The sequence below is a fragment of the Emys orbicularis genome, chromosome 8 (genome assembly GCF_028017835.1).
Source record: "Emys orbicularis isolate rEmyOrb1 chromosome 8, rEmyOrb1.hap1, whole genome shotgun sequence".
Taxonomy (NCBI): domain Eukaryota; kingdom Metazoa; phylum Chordata; order Testudines; family Emydidae; genus Emys; species Emys orbicularis.
The window spans coordinates 105320999-105336118 of record NC_088690.1 but is presented as its reverse complement, the minus strand read 5'-3'; the positions used below and the strand labels follow the sequence as shown (position 1 = coordinate 105336118).

The window sequence follows — 15120 nt, the reverse complement described above, 5'->3', positions numbered from 1 at the left end:
AAAAGGTTTTTTAATGTTCCTGAATCGTTCAAGCAATGCTGGGTTGATTTATTGCTTTGCATAAAAACAGTCAGGAATTTGTTATCCTAGAGGTAGGATACATAAATATTTTGTGTCAAAACATTTTTTTGATGGAAAATTGGATTTTCAACTGAGTGAAAAAAATTTCCAAAAATTGCTTTCTGTATATTTTTTTTTCTGAAAAACAAATGCCCGAAAACCAAAATACTTCAGTCAAAAATGGAAATATTTTGATTTCCAGCCAAAATGGCTTGGTATTTGAATTTCTACTGAAAAATCAACATTTTCTGCAGGGAGAGGAAAAAACCATTTTTCAACCATCTCTATTCACTGAGATTCAAAACCAGCGGAGACGTGTGCAAGCCCATATGAGCATAAACCACAGAAAGTGTTCAGACACTCTTCACTGCTTCAGAGTCAGCCCAGTCTGCGGTAACCAAAAGCTCTGCCTTTTGGGCACTTGGTGACATATAAGAAAGAAGTTTGGGTAGCTCTCTTGCATCAGAGCCAGGCAGCAGCATACTGGAAGAATCTTCATAATTATCTGAAGAAATAAAGGTTCTTGTTTTCATAGAAGTAGCCTTAGTAACAAAGGCCTTGTCTACACTACAAAGTTTTGTCGGCAAAAGGCAGCTTTTGCCGACAAAACAGGGGTGGTGTCCACACTACAAAGCGACTATTGGCGGCAAAACTCTGCTGTTTTGCCGACAAAATAAAACCACCTCAACAAGAGGCATAAAGTTAAAGCGACAACTTGTCAGTGTGGACACCGCTGTTCGTTCTGTCGACAGAACTGGCTTCCACCAGTATCCCACAATGCCTGCCGTGACCGCTCTGCCCACTGTTTTGATCTCTGCTGCCCTGCAGGCATGCACCCCTCCCCTTTCAAAGTTCCAGGAAGTATCTGAAAGTTGAGTGTGTTGCTCCCTTTGGGGAACAAAGAGCAAATCATTAATGTGGAATGCTCCTGTTCTGCCCCGCACTAGGAACAGAGGGGCTGACTCTTCTGCTTTGACATTCCTCAGCACGGAGAGCTCACAGAGCTGCTCCCAGGAATCACAGAACCATAGGCAGGCAGAATGGGCTGCTTCCGGAGAGACTGCTGGGCCGAGCAGAGCTGGGGGCTGAGATGGAGAGGGGGTGTTCCCCTCTCCCTGCTGCAGGATAGGTCAGTCAGCCTGCTGTCTCCCCCACCCCAGACACACCACTCTCCTCTCCCTCCCCCTACACACTTCAGTTGAAAAAGCAGCTGACAATATACTAGGATGCTCCCAGGAATGATGGGATTGAGAAACCTGCATCATGTGACACTGTACCTGCCCCATGAGGCATTGCAAACCCTTCCCAAAGCACCCTGCGGCCAGTTGCATAGTGGGATAGCTACCACAGTGCTCTGCTCTCTGTGTCGATGCAAGAGCTGCTAGTGTGGATGCGCTCTGCTGACGCAAGGAGCTAGTGTGGACTTGCAACAGCGATTTTAATTAAAGCACTTTAATCAAGGCTATGTCTACGCTACACAGTTTTTAGCGACACAGCTGAGTCGACACAGCCATGTTGCTAAAAGTCAGGCAGTGTAGCCGCTGCTTGTGCCGGCAAAATACTTCCACCCCCAATGAGCGGTGTTCACGGTGTTCACACTGACGCTTGCCGCAGCAAAACTTTTGTCTTTCGGGGGCCGGGGGAGGCTAGCACCCCTGAATGACGAAAGTTTTGTCGCTCAGTTGCCAGTATAGACATAGCCTAACGCATATGTCAAACTTTTGCAGACAAAACTTTGTAGCGTAAACAAGGCCAAAGAATGAAGAGAGAGGCAAAAAATCCAGTGATACTTAAGCAGGGTTATTTCGAAATAGAATGCGTGTCCAGCAATTTCCAAGAGTTACCTACCCACCTCTCAAGGTCTTCACGGTATACTGGGCTCATCAGCTACTGATTTTTCTTAGCGTATGCGCAAGAGCCCTCAGGTGGCACGTGACCAGGAGTCATCACCGAATTTGGTCTGCTGGTTGGATCATTAGCTTCCCCGGCCTGGGCTGGGTACTAATGGGGGGAGCGATGTGAACGCTGATCCATGCTCCCCAGCTACTGATTAAGGAATAGTAAAGCCAAATCCTGTTTACCTGACTTGCTGCAGTCCATTGAATGATGCAGGCTACTCACATGAGCAGAATGAGCAAACTCAGTATCTCATTCCTTCTATTAGAAAAGCCGTTAACTGCCAGAAAAATGATGAGTCTTATGGCGGGTGTTGAGGCGCTGTAGATGTACTAGGGATTTGCAGCCTCTCACCTTGACTGTAGTGAAAGCAGAGTGGATGTAAGCACCTTGTTTTATTCCTTGAAGTAACGCGCACATGGACCACACCCACTGAGCCTGGCCCCTGAGGTATTGAGCGCCAGCAGTACAAAACATGGATTGTGTCTCTTCCAAGGGGAAACTGCTATGTCAGGTGTTCTTACAATGTGTGTGGGAGGTTTGCCGGTGGTTACAGTGTAGTGCTATAAGGAAGTTGCTAGTGAACTGCAAAGCCGTGCTCATGATCCCAGTTCATGTTTATGTAGCGACCGCCTTGGATGAATCAGCTGCAGGATTGAACCCAGGGCCTCTCTATCTAGAAACTCACGGTTTTACTGCTTAAACTAAAGGATCAAAGCTCAGAGGCAATTGCAGACTCAAACTGCTATACCTAGCTTTGCCAGAGAGGGGGACAAAGAGAGCTGCATTGTGTTAGCTCAGTTACATATAAAATACATGTAGGCTAAATTCTCTCCATTTGGATGAGGAGTAGGGAGTTCTCCTTAAAAGCAACCAGCTAAGTATCTCATGTAGCACAGTTGCTAATAAGCCAGCCTGCAAACCGTGCCCCAAGTGCCCATGCAGTTAAGCTGAGCGGCTCCCAGGGAGTTTCACCCCATCGATTCTGGTCTGGCCTTATTAAATGAAAATCTCTGTCTAGAGAATCCGTCAAACCATTTCCCAGGTGTTTCAGTTTTACAGCATTTGCATCTGTCAGTCATGGGTGCGTTCCAAGAGCATTCCAGCCCCTCTTTCGTGACCCCCCAGCTCCTCTATGATGTGTAGCGCCACATCTGACATGAGCATAGGCTTCCCAGGAATGACTCCACCTCCTGAGTGTGTTGCTGCGATAGGAATACAGTAATATAAGCTTTGCTTAAAGAAATGAGCCATTTGTGTATCAATTGCTCACAGCTATGCAGTGCTCCGTTCTCCCGGACACGGCCATCCGTTGCAAGCAGCAAGCCCCGCTGTGCTGGGATGCTGTGCAAAGCAGAGGGATGGAGAGAACTATGAATAGCATTAGCCAAGTTCATTAGGACAAGCCGTCGCTAAGAAGTATAGTCCTTGGCATGGCAACTACTAAATGGAAATTAAGGGCCAGCTTCTGCTGTCTGTTACAATTGGTCGAAATCCAGAGCAGCTCACTTTAGTGGCTCCACCTCTCTTTCCTGAAACTTTTATCATCCTTGCTGGCCAGTCTGCGGTGGCGCTGGTCAGTGGGTTGGGCTGTCACGAAGGAGCACAGCTAGCCTGCACACCTGACTGGAGGCTGATTCTGTGGTGCAGAGCTGGAGGGCAGAACTATAATTAAGTCGACTGGCCTTCTGAAATCGTCTTGGTGAAAGTCAGATGGTAGCCTAGTGCTAGTTTAATGGATATTTTGGGGTAGGAAAATTGAATTTAAAATACACCATTGTCGAGACCTGTGGCTTTTGTATGTTTATCTCCTCCTTCGTTTTTGTTTTGTTTCCTCTCCAGGCCTACTGGAAAAGGATGAATCAGCTTTTGCAAGCCCTGAATCAGAAGCTTGCAACCCTTAGCCATGGGCAGGAAGGAATAGTCAAGATCAATGCTGCTGTCTCTGACCAGCTGGTTGCCTTTAAAAGTAAACCGCCGTCAATTCAGAGAGAAATCCTGACCGTCTGTAGTGACCCCTACACTCTGGCGCAGCAGCTAACACATGTGGAATTGGTAAGTGCAGCACATGTGGAATTCCTAACGTGGCATTCAAGGGTGGCATTTTAAAGCCCTGCAGCAGCTGTGTCGTCAAAACCCAAGTGAAATGCATCTGCTGCTGCAGCATAGTTAGCACAGTATAAATACTGCAGGAGGCAGCATGGTTAGTGGATTAGAGCAGAGGACTGAGAAGCAGGATATGTGCCACGGCTTCGTCCTGTGACTATGCGCAGGTCACTTAGCCTCTTCCTTTCCCTCGGTTTGCTCATCTGTGAAATGAGGATGATAATATTCCCCCACTTCACGGTGAATTTAGTTCAGTTCCATTTGCAAAGTGCTTTGAGCCCCTTGAATGGAAGGTGCTGTGGAATGGCTGACGTCCATCATCCCAATGTTGTTCGATAGTCAAGCTTTTATGTTGCTCAAACCCAGTTCTCGGCTACACAAGCATCTTCGTTTGTTGGTGTTTTTCCTTTCTCAGTTTCATAGACCTGAACTTACGAGACTTCAGGTACCTGTGCGCCCACCCAGTCCTACCGTCCCCCTCCTCCCCACCCAATCCGCTCCTCAGCAGGCTTTTGATGATTGTTGCTCCCTCTTCTGGCGAGGCGGGGGCAGTTTCTTCAAGGTGGTGGGGTGACACAAAGCCTTCTCTCCCATGCAGTTTCAAGTCCACTGCATGGGTCTCCTACCTCCCCAGACAAAGGTTATGTGGAAAAAAAACGAGGAGTCTGGTGGCACCTTAAAGACTAACAGATTTATTTGGGTATCAGATTATGTGATGGTGCATCATAACCTCACTGCTGCTCCACATCGCTGCATCTGTCCTCAAACCTCTTGATACCCTTAAGCTTCTCCATTGCTGGTGCCTGGGAGGGCACTGTTCACTTCTGAAGCCCCAAGCGTATTTTTCTCTGTTCATCTGAATGGAAAATAACTTTAAAAAAAAATAAATGAAACCATGTGGGGATGAAGGGTTGGAGGGAATATTATGGAACTCGAAAGCTTTCTAATCCCACAGCCGGCCATATTCTACTCCTCAAAGAGGAATCTCTTGGAAGAAAACCCATGAATTATAGGCTCCATCTATAGGCTGTACCAATCAAAAGGTTGGTTTTCAGCATATGTGACTTTGGCCCTCCTAGCTTTCTGTAGCTCTAACTAAACAGCACCAGAGACTGCGGAAGCCTTTTGTGGCAGGGTTTGGGTTTTTTCCCCCCCACGGAACAGCTTGACTCTAAGATGAGATCCCCTGTGATGGGACTGCAGTGAACAAAGAATGATGCATTGAAACAATCTGCAGCTTTTGTTCCGCTTCACTATAAACAGAGGTCCACTGTTTCTGCTCCTACTTCCTTGCACCAGGTGTAGTAATTACTTTGCAGTCTGTTAGGATGGTGATTATTCTTCAGCAATCTGAGCTACCCTGTCACCTACATTTCCTTATGAGCAGCAGAGAAATGCCATGGGATTTGCTTATAGGACCAGCCCTGAAGTCTTTACTCGGGCAAGATGCCCATTGACTTTGCAGGTGCCTGAGGTGAGGGTCTCAAGACTGAGCTGAGTGAGTTCACTTTGGTGCTCAGTTACCCACCAATAATTCGTTACTGAGATCAGGTGGGATTTTCAAAAATGCCTGAGGGCTTCAGGAACTGAACTCCTCTTGAAAGTCAGTGGTTCTTCGGTGCTTAATTAACGCCCTGTTGAAAATTTAAAATTACACACATAATATATCGTAACCTGATGAATAATAATAACAATTAATAACTAGCTTTTTATGACAGGGTCTAGTAGACCACCTCTGCCTTCTGCTGGAGGTGTCGGCTCCCTGATACACCCTGCTTCAGGAAAACCTGCTCAGGCCAGACTACCAACAAGATTTAGTCTTCTAGAGGCCTAGAAGGGCCAGGAGAGACACCGACCAATCAGGAGCCAGCAGGCCAGTTAAAGAGGCTTGCCTGGTTTCTCTGACGGGCAGTGCTTGCTGAGGCTGAGACAGGAGTGAGGTGCCTGTGTACTAGTCCAGGGGTTCTCAACCTTTTTCTTTCTGAGCCTCCCCCCACTCCACAACATGCTACAGAAACTTCACGGCCCAACTGTACCACAACTATTGTTTTTCTCTATATAAATGCTACAGCCGGCATTAAGGGGTAGGAAGCAGGGGAATTGCCCGGGGGGGCCATGCCACAAGGGGCACTGCGAAACTAAGTTGCTCAAGGCTTCAGCCCCAGGTGCTGGAGCTCAGGGCCCTGGGCTGCAGTCCTGCATGGTGGGGCTTCCGCTTTCTGCCCTGGAGTCTAACTCCAGCCATGTTTGGTGGACCCCCTGAAACCAGCTTGCAGCCCCCCAGGGAGCCCCGGACCCCTGGTTGAGAATCACTGTACTAGTCCACAAGCTTGGGGCCAAGTCAGGGCCTTTGCATAACACACTGTGACTAAGCAGTTACCATTTATTTTTGTTCGATAATTAAAGGCACCTACAGTCAGATTTTGAGTTTATTGTTTAACCATTTAAAGGCTGACGCTGAGCTCATGGCAAAGGCCGTTCTGTTCCAGCCTGGCTGCCACACTCTTCTATAGAGCTTTTTATCAGTAGATCTCAAAGAGCTTTACAAAGGAGGTCAGTATCATTATTTCCGTTTTACAGATGAGGAAACTGAGGCACAGAGAGAGGAAGTGACTTGCCCAAGGTCACCCAACAGGCCAACAGAAGAGCTCGGACTAGAACCCAGGTCTCCGGAGACCCAGTCTGGTGCTCTACCCACTAGGCCACATTGGCATGATAATAACAAGAGGTAGCTAATGTAACTAATGTTCTATCCTACTTCCCTGTATTGGATAAAGTGTGACCTTGGGCACATGTGAAAGTCAAAGGGAGCGGCACAAGTGTAACCAAGATCCGAACTTGGCCCGTAGGGCTCAGTTCATTAAGAACTTAGTAGCAGCCAGCCTTGGTATAATCCATTGTGATGCTGATGTCAACCCCTGTAAAATATCACCTCTTACTTTCTGTTTTCTCAATCCATTTGAAATGTATTGACAGACGTCCAAGCCCAGAGACAAAGCTACGGGGCAGTAGGAAGTAGCTCTCTCCAGCATAGAAGGAGAAGCTTTGTTAGCTGTAAGGCAGGCGCACTCATCGTTTGCGATGATCATTCCTTTCCGAAACCCTGTGAAACGTCTCATTTCAACCAAACGTGTAGAGCTAATGCCAAGCAAACCTTTCAGGAGACGTTACTCCATGCTCCCTTTGAGCTTGTGTCGGGGAGCCTGATTCTTTGGGGAGCTAAACTGATATCCTGTGCAGGCAGGATCGCAAACACTAGCTTATTTTTTAACCTGTAATGCCTCTTGCCATTTTATTGGCACTTACTCATGATGGGGGGAGGGACCGCAACTATGCCAGAGTTTTATAGCTGTTGGACATCCCTCATCCTTTAACTGTCAGTTCGATACATTATTTACTTTTGTTTTTGACACTGGAATGATGCTCTCCGGGTATCTAGGTGCATGCATCTTCATTGCCATATTTCCTCCATTTGCATATAGTCAATACCTTTGGTCCCCTTCAGCGAGCGCAGTAGTAGTAAGGGCCAAAGCAATATGTACTTAGCTTTTACTTATCACTGGAGATCACAAAGCATTGGTTATCCCCCTTTTATGGGCAGGGAAATGGAGATACTGAGAGCGGCAGTGATTCGCCCAAAGTTACACAGCAGGTCAGCAGCAAAGCCAGGAACAGAACCCAGATCTAATGGCTTCCAGCCCAGTGCCTTCTCCACTAGGTCATGAGCCCGCCGTTTTATGAACAATACAGACAGGTCTTCAGTGTGGTTTATCACCACCACAAGCTATTTATATTCTGTTGGCTGGAGGTAGTGAGATGATTTTATTTTCCCCTGTTTATCACTCCCCTGTTTCTGTTGCAATAATATTGATTGTTTTTGTGAAAGTTAAAGTGGGGAACTTGCTGGCTGCATAGCACTTCATTAAAGCCCCATTTCAACTTGATGCCAAAACTTGGCTAGTAAAGCTAAAGTCTTGCAAAGACAATAATAAGAGATTCTGGGGATTACTCTTGCTCTCTCTCTTTTTCTCCGTCTCCCAAAAGGAAAGGCTGAGTCACATTGGGCCTGAAGAATTTGTGCAGGCGTTTGTACACAAAGACTCTTTGGACAGCACCAAGGTAGGATGTGTCACCATGGAAAGTGTCTCTCCTGCAATTATTTGGTTTGTTCTAAATGAACTGGTTTGAGTGAGAGTGTAAAACTAACCGTGATTGAGGAATATATGGATTAGGGCCACGCTACAGGCAGTGCACACACTTAGGGCTTGTCTTCACTACTGCACTACATCCTCGACAAGCACGGTGTAGACACCCCTTTAAGTCGATGTAACTTACATCACCTGGGGGGTGGCTTTTTCACACCCTGAGGGACGTAACTTACATCAACGTAAGTGGTAGTGTAGACAAGCCCTTAGTCTAATGATGCAGTGAGGATGGAGCTCATGTCAAGATTCTCATTGGTGGATCATTGCCTTTGAAATTCCCTCCTGCTGGAAATATGTCCAAGCCTCAGACTGTCCACCTTTAGAGACCACTAGATATGTAGCCCTGTGGTGTTCAGGCCAGTAGCTGTGTGTTCTCGTGTCTGTAACATATCTGTAACACTTGTAGAATGTGTCCAGGTACCATATTAATGAATTGGTCTGTTATGAGTGAGGTGTAATCATCATCTTCTTCTTCTTCTTCTTCTTCTTCTTCTTCTTCTTCTTCTTCTTCTTCTCGTTACATAACAGCTTGGAGCCCAAGGGACTGTAGGTAATGGCATGCAGTATTGGGACGTTAGGGCCTGTGTGACGAAGTGGGACTGTTCTTAATGTTTTCCTCAGTTTCCCCTAAGCAGTTCTTAAGTATCTAGGTGGTGGGATAAGGGTGTATGGTTGCTGCAGAGCAAAGGGCCAGTGTACATAAATGCCCGACACTCTGTCTCCTAGCAACTGATGGCCTGGGCCCCTCCTCTGCAAAGGTGCCAACTGAAGGTGTTGGAGACAAAGGGATCAGGTGACCTGGCCTGGGAAAGAGACAAAGCCCAGAGAAGGAGGGGCTGGACGGGAGTTTGAAGTTAGCTGGGGACTGGAAGGGAGGGCAGATGGGGGTCTGCCTCGCTGGGCCCCAGAATGGACCCGGCGGAGGGGTCCCGTTCGCTGGACCTACAAGCTCTGTTTTAGACCGTGTTCCTGTCGTCTAATAAACCTCTGTTTTACTGGCTGGCTGAGAGTCACGTCTGACTGCGAAGTGGGGGGTGCAGAACCCTTTGGCTTCCCCAGGACCCCGCCTGGGCGGACTCGCTGTGGGAAGCACACGGAGGGGCATATGCTGAATGCTCCCAGGAGAGACCCAGGAGGTGAAGCCGTGTGAGCTTCTTGCCCTGAAGACGGTCTGCTCCGAGGGAGAGGAGGCTCCCCAAAGTCCTGACTGGCTTTGTGGGGAGCAGTTCCAGAGCATCGCCCGGGGACTCCGTGACAGCCTGATCCAAAGCTCACTGCAGTCAATGGGAGTCTTCCCACTAACTCCGGTGGGGTTTGGATCAGAGTGAGTTCATTGACAGAGCTGCTGATGCTTCATCACTAAGGAAAATGACTTCACTGCCACAGAGTGATCGTTTTGAAATGTTTCCGTACTACTACTACCAAAAAAACCCCACGTCAAGATAAGGCCAAATCCTGCTGTCAACATCCCATGAGGGCTCCTGTTGAGTTCATTGGGCCCTCCCCACACACACACACAGTGGCAGAATTTCACCCTTAATTGCTGGAGATAATCTGTTTTTAATGTTGGCCAGATAATGGGCATTCAAATAACTTGTAATGCAGCTCCAGTGGAGAGATAACATCTCCAGGCTGGCCAAGTAATAGGTGTAGTAGTGGGCCCAATCCTGCTCTCATTGAAGTCAAGAGGAATTTTACCCTTGGTTTCAGAGGGAGTGGAACTGGGTGAAATTACTGCCTTGGTACTATAAGAACGAATAGCATCCTTCATAGTCATAAAGGAGCTTTGGTGTCAGAACTCCACGAACAGTAAAAGTAATCAACGTAAAAGATTCTGCAAAAATATGTGATCACAAAAGTGCCCGATTGTACTTAGAAGTGTCTTAAGGAGACTTTCTTAATGGAAAAATTACTGCCAGGGCTTTCGATTACTGGGGAAATGACATCTGTTACCAGCATAGGCAAAAATTGAGCTAGTTAAACCAGATTCAGAATCATTTGGAAGTTCTCTTCTGGCCTTGGTAACTCTCATAACTCTCCTGTCTCCAAGGAAGTTTTGCCAATGCAGGGAAGATAGACTAAAAATTATCACATTTTATGCAGGATATTTAGCAACTTCTGTCGACAAATTCTCTGCCAGGATTTAATGACAGCAAAATGCTAAAGCCCCATTTTAATCTACAACTGGAACTGAGTCAGGGAACCTGCGTATTGCATTGCTTTTTCCAAAGCAACTACAACACAGTGAAAAGTTGGAGCATCGATGGGATCTGACTCTATCCCGTAACCATGTTAAAACACTAAACTGCCCCTTACTTGGGTAGAGTTGTAGTCCCATGCTGGCCAGAAGAAAATTTAAAAGGATAAACCTATGTGGTGTGCACCCATGAGTCTGTCTATCTGCCTGTCCGTCTTCTCGCACTCTGGGTATTATATTATAGGGATTGCCTGTAATAGTTGGGGTTATAGGGCAGGTTGCTTGCAATAGCAGAGGTCTGCACTCAGTGACCCAGGAGGTCCCTTCCAGTGCTATGTCCTGTGTTCCTATGCACAAGGGCAGATTAGGGTTTTGTGGGGTCCTGGGCCAGAGCAAGTTGGGGCCCCTCCCCAGCCCTTCCACCTGCAGTCCCCCTGGTGCTCCTACCAGGGAAATGGGGTCGGGTCGCGGGAGCTTGCCCCGCCCCCTCTGCCCAGCACTCCTGCCAGGGAGCAAGGTCGGGGCATGGAGGCTAGCCCTGCTCACTGGCAGGAGTGCCGGGAAGGCAGGTGGAACGGGGCAATCCCCCGTACCCTGACCCTGCTCCCTTGCTGGAGTGCAGGGCGGGCAGAGCAACACAAGCCCCTGCGCCCCGACCCCGCACCCTGGCTGGAGCGCTGGGCGAGCAGAGCGGGTCAGGGCGTGGGGCCGCCCCAATTGGCTGGGGCCCCTGGGCACAGGCCCCGTTGGCCCATTGGCTAATCCGCCACTGCCTGTGCATCTCCCAACCTGAAGAAGAGAATATCAACACCAAAAAAATGACAAAGTCGGTTTCACGAGGCCCTCAACTTCCATTGACTTCAGTGAGAGTTGAGGGTGCTCAGCTCAGGATCAGGCTCTTAGCACTGGGCTTGGCTAAAGCCCAGATCTTTTATTTTAAAGACTGCAGCTTGTTTATGTGTTTTCTGTTCCAGTGGCAATGGCCTTTGCCTTACCCAGCTGAGCTGTGGCAGCCCCTTGTCACCCCTTTATGGAGTGGAGGGACCAGTGTATACTTAGAAGAATGGGGGAAGAGTTGTTCCCACTTAGATCAGAACTGAATTTGGCCTGATAGCTCTCCAAGTATCGCTCTCGGAGCTAGAGCAGAGCTTTTCAATCTTGGAGCCAGTGGCTACTGTTGACTAACTCTATCCTGTGGCCATTCTGTGTGCCGTACTCCCATTGAATCAATGGGAGCTTTGAGAGTAGATCAGTTGCCGTATTTGACCCTCACTAAAGTTTTTCCTATAGGTATAGTGTAGGAGGCTGGGGTTTTTCAAAGATGGCTAAAGGAGTTAGGTGCAAGTTCCATTGAAAGGCGATGCAATTAAGGCACCTAAGGCCTGCTCTACAATTAAAAGTTAGGTCGACATAGTGACGTCAGTCAGGGGCATGAAAACCCACAGACCAACATAGCTGTGCTGACCTAACCCCTACTATAGATGCAGCTATGTCAACAGAAGAATGCTTCCATCGATGTAGCTACCGTTGTGTGGGGAGGTGTGTTCCTGCACCTACAGAAAACCCTACCATCAGTGGAATGTCATCTGCATTATGGGGTTCTGTTGGCATAGCAATGGTGAGGTAACTATGTCGGTAGAGTCTCCATGGTGTAGACGTACCCTTAATTCAGAGGTTCTCAACCAGGGGTACGTGTACCCAGGGGGTACACAGAGGTCTTCCAGCAGGTAAATCAACGCATCTAGATATTTGCCTAGTTTTACAACAGGCTACATAAAAACCACTAGCGAAGTCAATACAAACTAAAATGTCATACAGACAACTACTTGTTTATACTGCTCTATATACTATACACTGAAATGCAAGTACAATATTTATATTCCAACTGATTTATTTTATAATTACATGATAAAAATGAGAAAGTCAGCAATTTTTCAGTAATAGTGTGCTGTGACACTTTTGTATTTTTATGTCTGATTTTGTAAGCAAGTAGCTTTTAAGTGAGATGAAATTTGGGGTACGCAAGACAAACCAGACTCCTGAAAGAGGTACAGTAGTCAGGGAAGAGGTTCTCAATCTTTCCAAACTCCTGAAGGCGTCATTGAAAATCCCCGTCTAAGTTCAGCACCACCCCACACCAACGCACTGTGATTGGCATTTCTGTTGTGTTCAATATGGTGGGATAGGCAAAAAATAAAAAGTGTCTATGATGTAAAGAAACTAATTGTGATGAGATTTCAACTACCGGATAAGAACTTGACCTAGAGGGACATGACTGAAAATGGACAGGTGCAAGTAAAAATTCAGGTTACTAAGTAAAATTAAAAAGAGAAAGGGATGAAATGAGGACACTGAATTTCAGCAGAGTGAGTTTTGGAAGAAGGGGGGGGAAATGTGGCGATGAGTGAAATTGAATTGGATGAAGCAACAGAGGGAAAGAAGACCGAGGGGAAAGAGGAAAGGTTCAGCGATAAATTAATGTATGCCCAAAGGCTTTGCATGTCATCTAGCATTAAATATAGCTGGAGTTTAAAACAAAAAGCCAATGTGGAGGAACAATGAAATGCAAAGAGTAATTAAGGATAAGAAGCAAATGCAAAGAAACATCAGGTACAGGGGACAGATTACAGAATGAAGGCCAGAGAGTGTGAAAAAAGTGCAGATAATGGCCTGGTGGAGAATCCAAATGAATTGTATCAATAGGCCAAGATAATTTTCAAGAGATTTTTTCAAGATAAATACAAAGGGAATAAACAGCTATTGGTTATACATATTCTTTAAACGTTGATCCGCTCATTGAGGTATTGTTGTATAACAGCCCCAGTCTTTGCTGCAGTGCTTAATACCAGAGTGAGAAAAGAGTGAATACAGCCTTACCTTGCACTGAAGTATTGACTGAGTTGAAGGAAATGTCTTCACCCACTGGATAAGGCTCTAGAGAATAAGGCGACAACTGCCTGAAAATTTTCACATGTAACGTGACACTACCAAATTATGGGCTCAGTTCTCAGCATGGCTGAGGAGAGGAGATGGGATGGAAAAGATGGCTCTAAGCCACTTTGCTTCTCTCTCTTGAGCTTGGGTTGAGCTGAGGCCCTAGGTGAAATTTAGAACAGCCTAAAGCAGAGGCCACATCCAGCCCGCAGGACCGTCCTGCCTGGCCCCCAAGCTCCTGGCCCGGGAGGTTTGCCCCCAGCCCCTCCCCTGCTGTCCCCCCTCCCCTGCAGCCTCAGCTTGCCCGCTCCGCCGCCAGCGCAATGCAATGCTCTGGGCAGCAGGGCTGTGAGCTCCTGGGGCAGCACAGCTACAGAGCCTGGCCTGATCAGGGTGGTGGTCAGGGGGCGGAGGTGTGGATAGGAGTCGGGGTGGTCGGGGGAAACAGGGGGTTAAATGGGGGAGGGGTCCCAGGGGGCAGTCAGGAAGGAGGAGGGGTTGGATGGGGCAGCAGGGGGCAATCAGGGGCAGGGATCCGGGGGCAGTCAGGGGACAGGGAGAAGGGGTGGTTGGATGGGGCAGGGGTCCCGGCAGGGCCGTCAGGAATGAGAGGAGGGGGTGGATGGGGCGGTGGGGGTCCGGGGGCGGTCAGGGGACAGGGAGCGGAGGTGTGTTGATGGGGCAGGGGTCCCAGAGGGGCCGTCAGGGAACAGGGGGGGTTGGATGGGGCAGGAGTCCCAGGGGTGCAGATAGGAGGTGGGGGCCGAGCCACGACCCCCTCCCCTAACCGGCCCTCCATATAATTGATGAAACCCGATGCGGCCCTCAGGGCAAAAAGTTTGCCCATCCCTGGCCTAAAGGCTGCTGTATGTTACACTAGCTGCGTAGGCTCTGGCAGTGCCCCGTGCACTGTGTCCTGCCCTTTTCTGTCTCCTACATGGAGTGAGAGCAAAGCAGGTTATAGAGCCCTGATTGGAGACCTTCCCTTAAGGGAGCTTTGGTTGGAGCCCTAAAACCTTTCTCTGCCTCTGTTTCCTATCTGCTAATTGGGGATAATATTTAATGTACCTATCTCACAGGGGCTTTGTGAGGCTTAATTAATGAATGTTTATTAAGTGCTTTGATATCTGCAGCTAGAAGAGGTTCTAGAAGTGCTAAATATTATTTATAAAGCTTAGATAAAGAAAAGCTTCTACTAAAATCTTTGTGTCTGGTAAATTTCTAATCAGTGGTACCCACTGGTTCTTATGCACTGGCACCAAGCTGTCTTGTGCTGCAAACTCTGAAGGGGGACGCCTTCATCTACACCAAAAACTGGTTTTGTTTACTTCTTTTTTGAATGAATAAATGAATGAATGAAAACATTTTTATTAATGGTAAAGTTTTGCAAAAGTGGGCTTTAAACAAAAACTTCAAGCTCCCTAAGCTATCTAATATCGTACCTGTAATCCCAAAAGTGAGAGTGCTCACGGGGTTTCTTAACGAAAGGCCCAATTTTCCAGAAGGACCTAAAGAGATTTATTAATATATGGGGAAAGAATTGCCACCAGGAATAACAAAAGCAATGACTGTAAACAATTTTGTAAAAGCAAAAAAGCTGCTTACTCTTGGGGCACCTTTAATAGATTCTGTTTGTTTCATTTCTTTTATTCGTTGGTATTTATATTCTACTTTTAAAACAAATAAAATGTCAGCCCTGCAAAGAATTTCCCTGAAGTATAG

At 47.4% G+C, this 15120-nt stretch overlaps 1 protein-coding gene across 3 annotated transcripts in view; it reads left to right on the top strand.

Annotated features, from left to right (window-relative positions):
• The window catches only part of RASGEF1C (RasGEF domain family member 1C), a 109750-nt gene that overhangs the window by 74974 nt on the left and 19656 nt on the right, over positions 1-15120 (top strand). For all 3 annotated transcript variants that reach the window (XM_065409602.1, XM_065409605.1, XM_065409604.1), the window contains 2 exons: positions 3799-4011; positions 8107-8181. In XM_065409602.1, coding sequence (XP_065265674.1) covers positions 3799-4011; positions 8107-8181 — 288 coding nt within the window. The remainder of the gene's footprint in view (positions 1-3798; positions 4012-8106; positions 8182-15120) is intronic.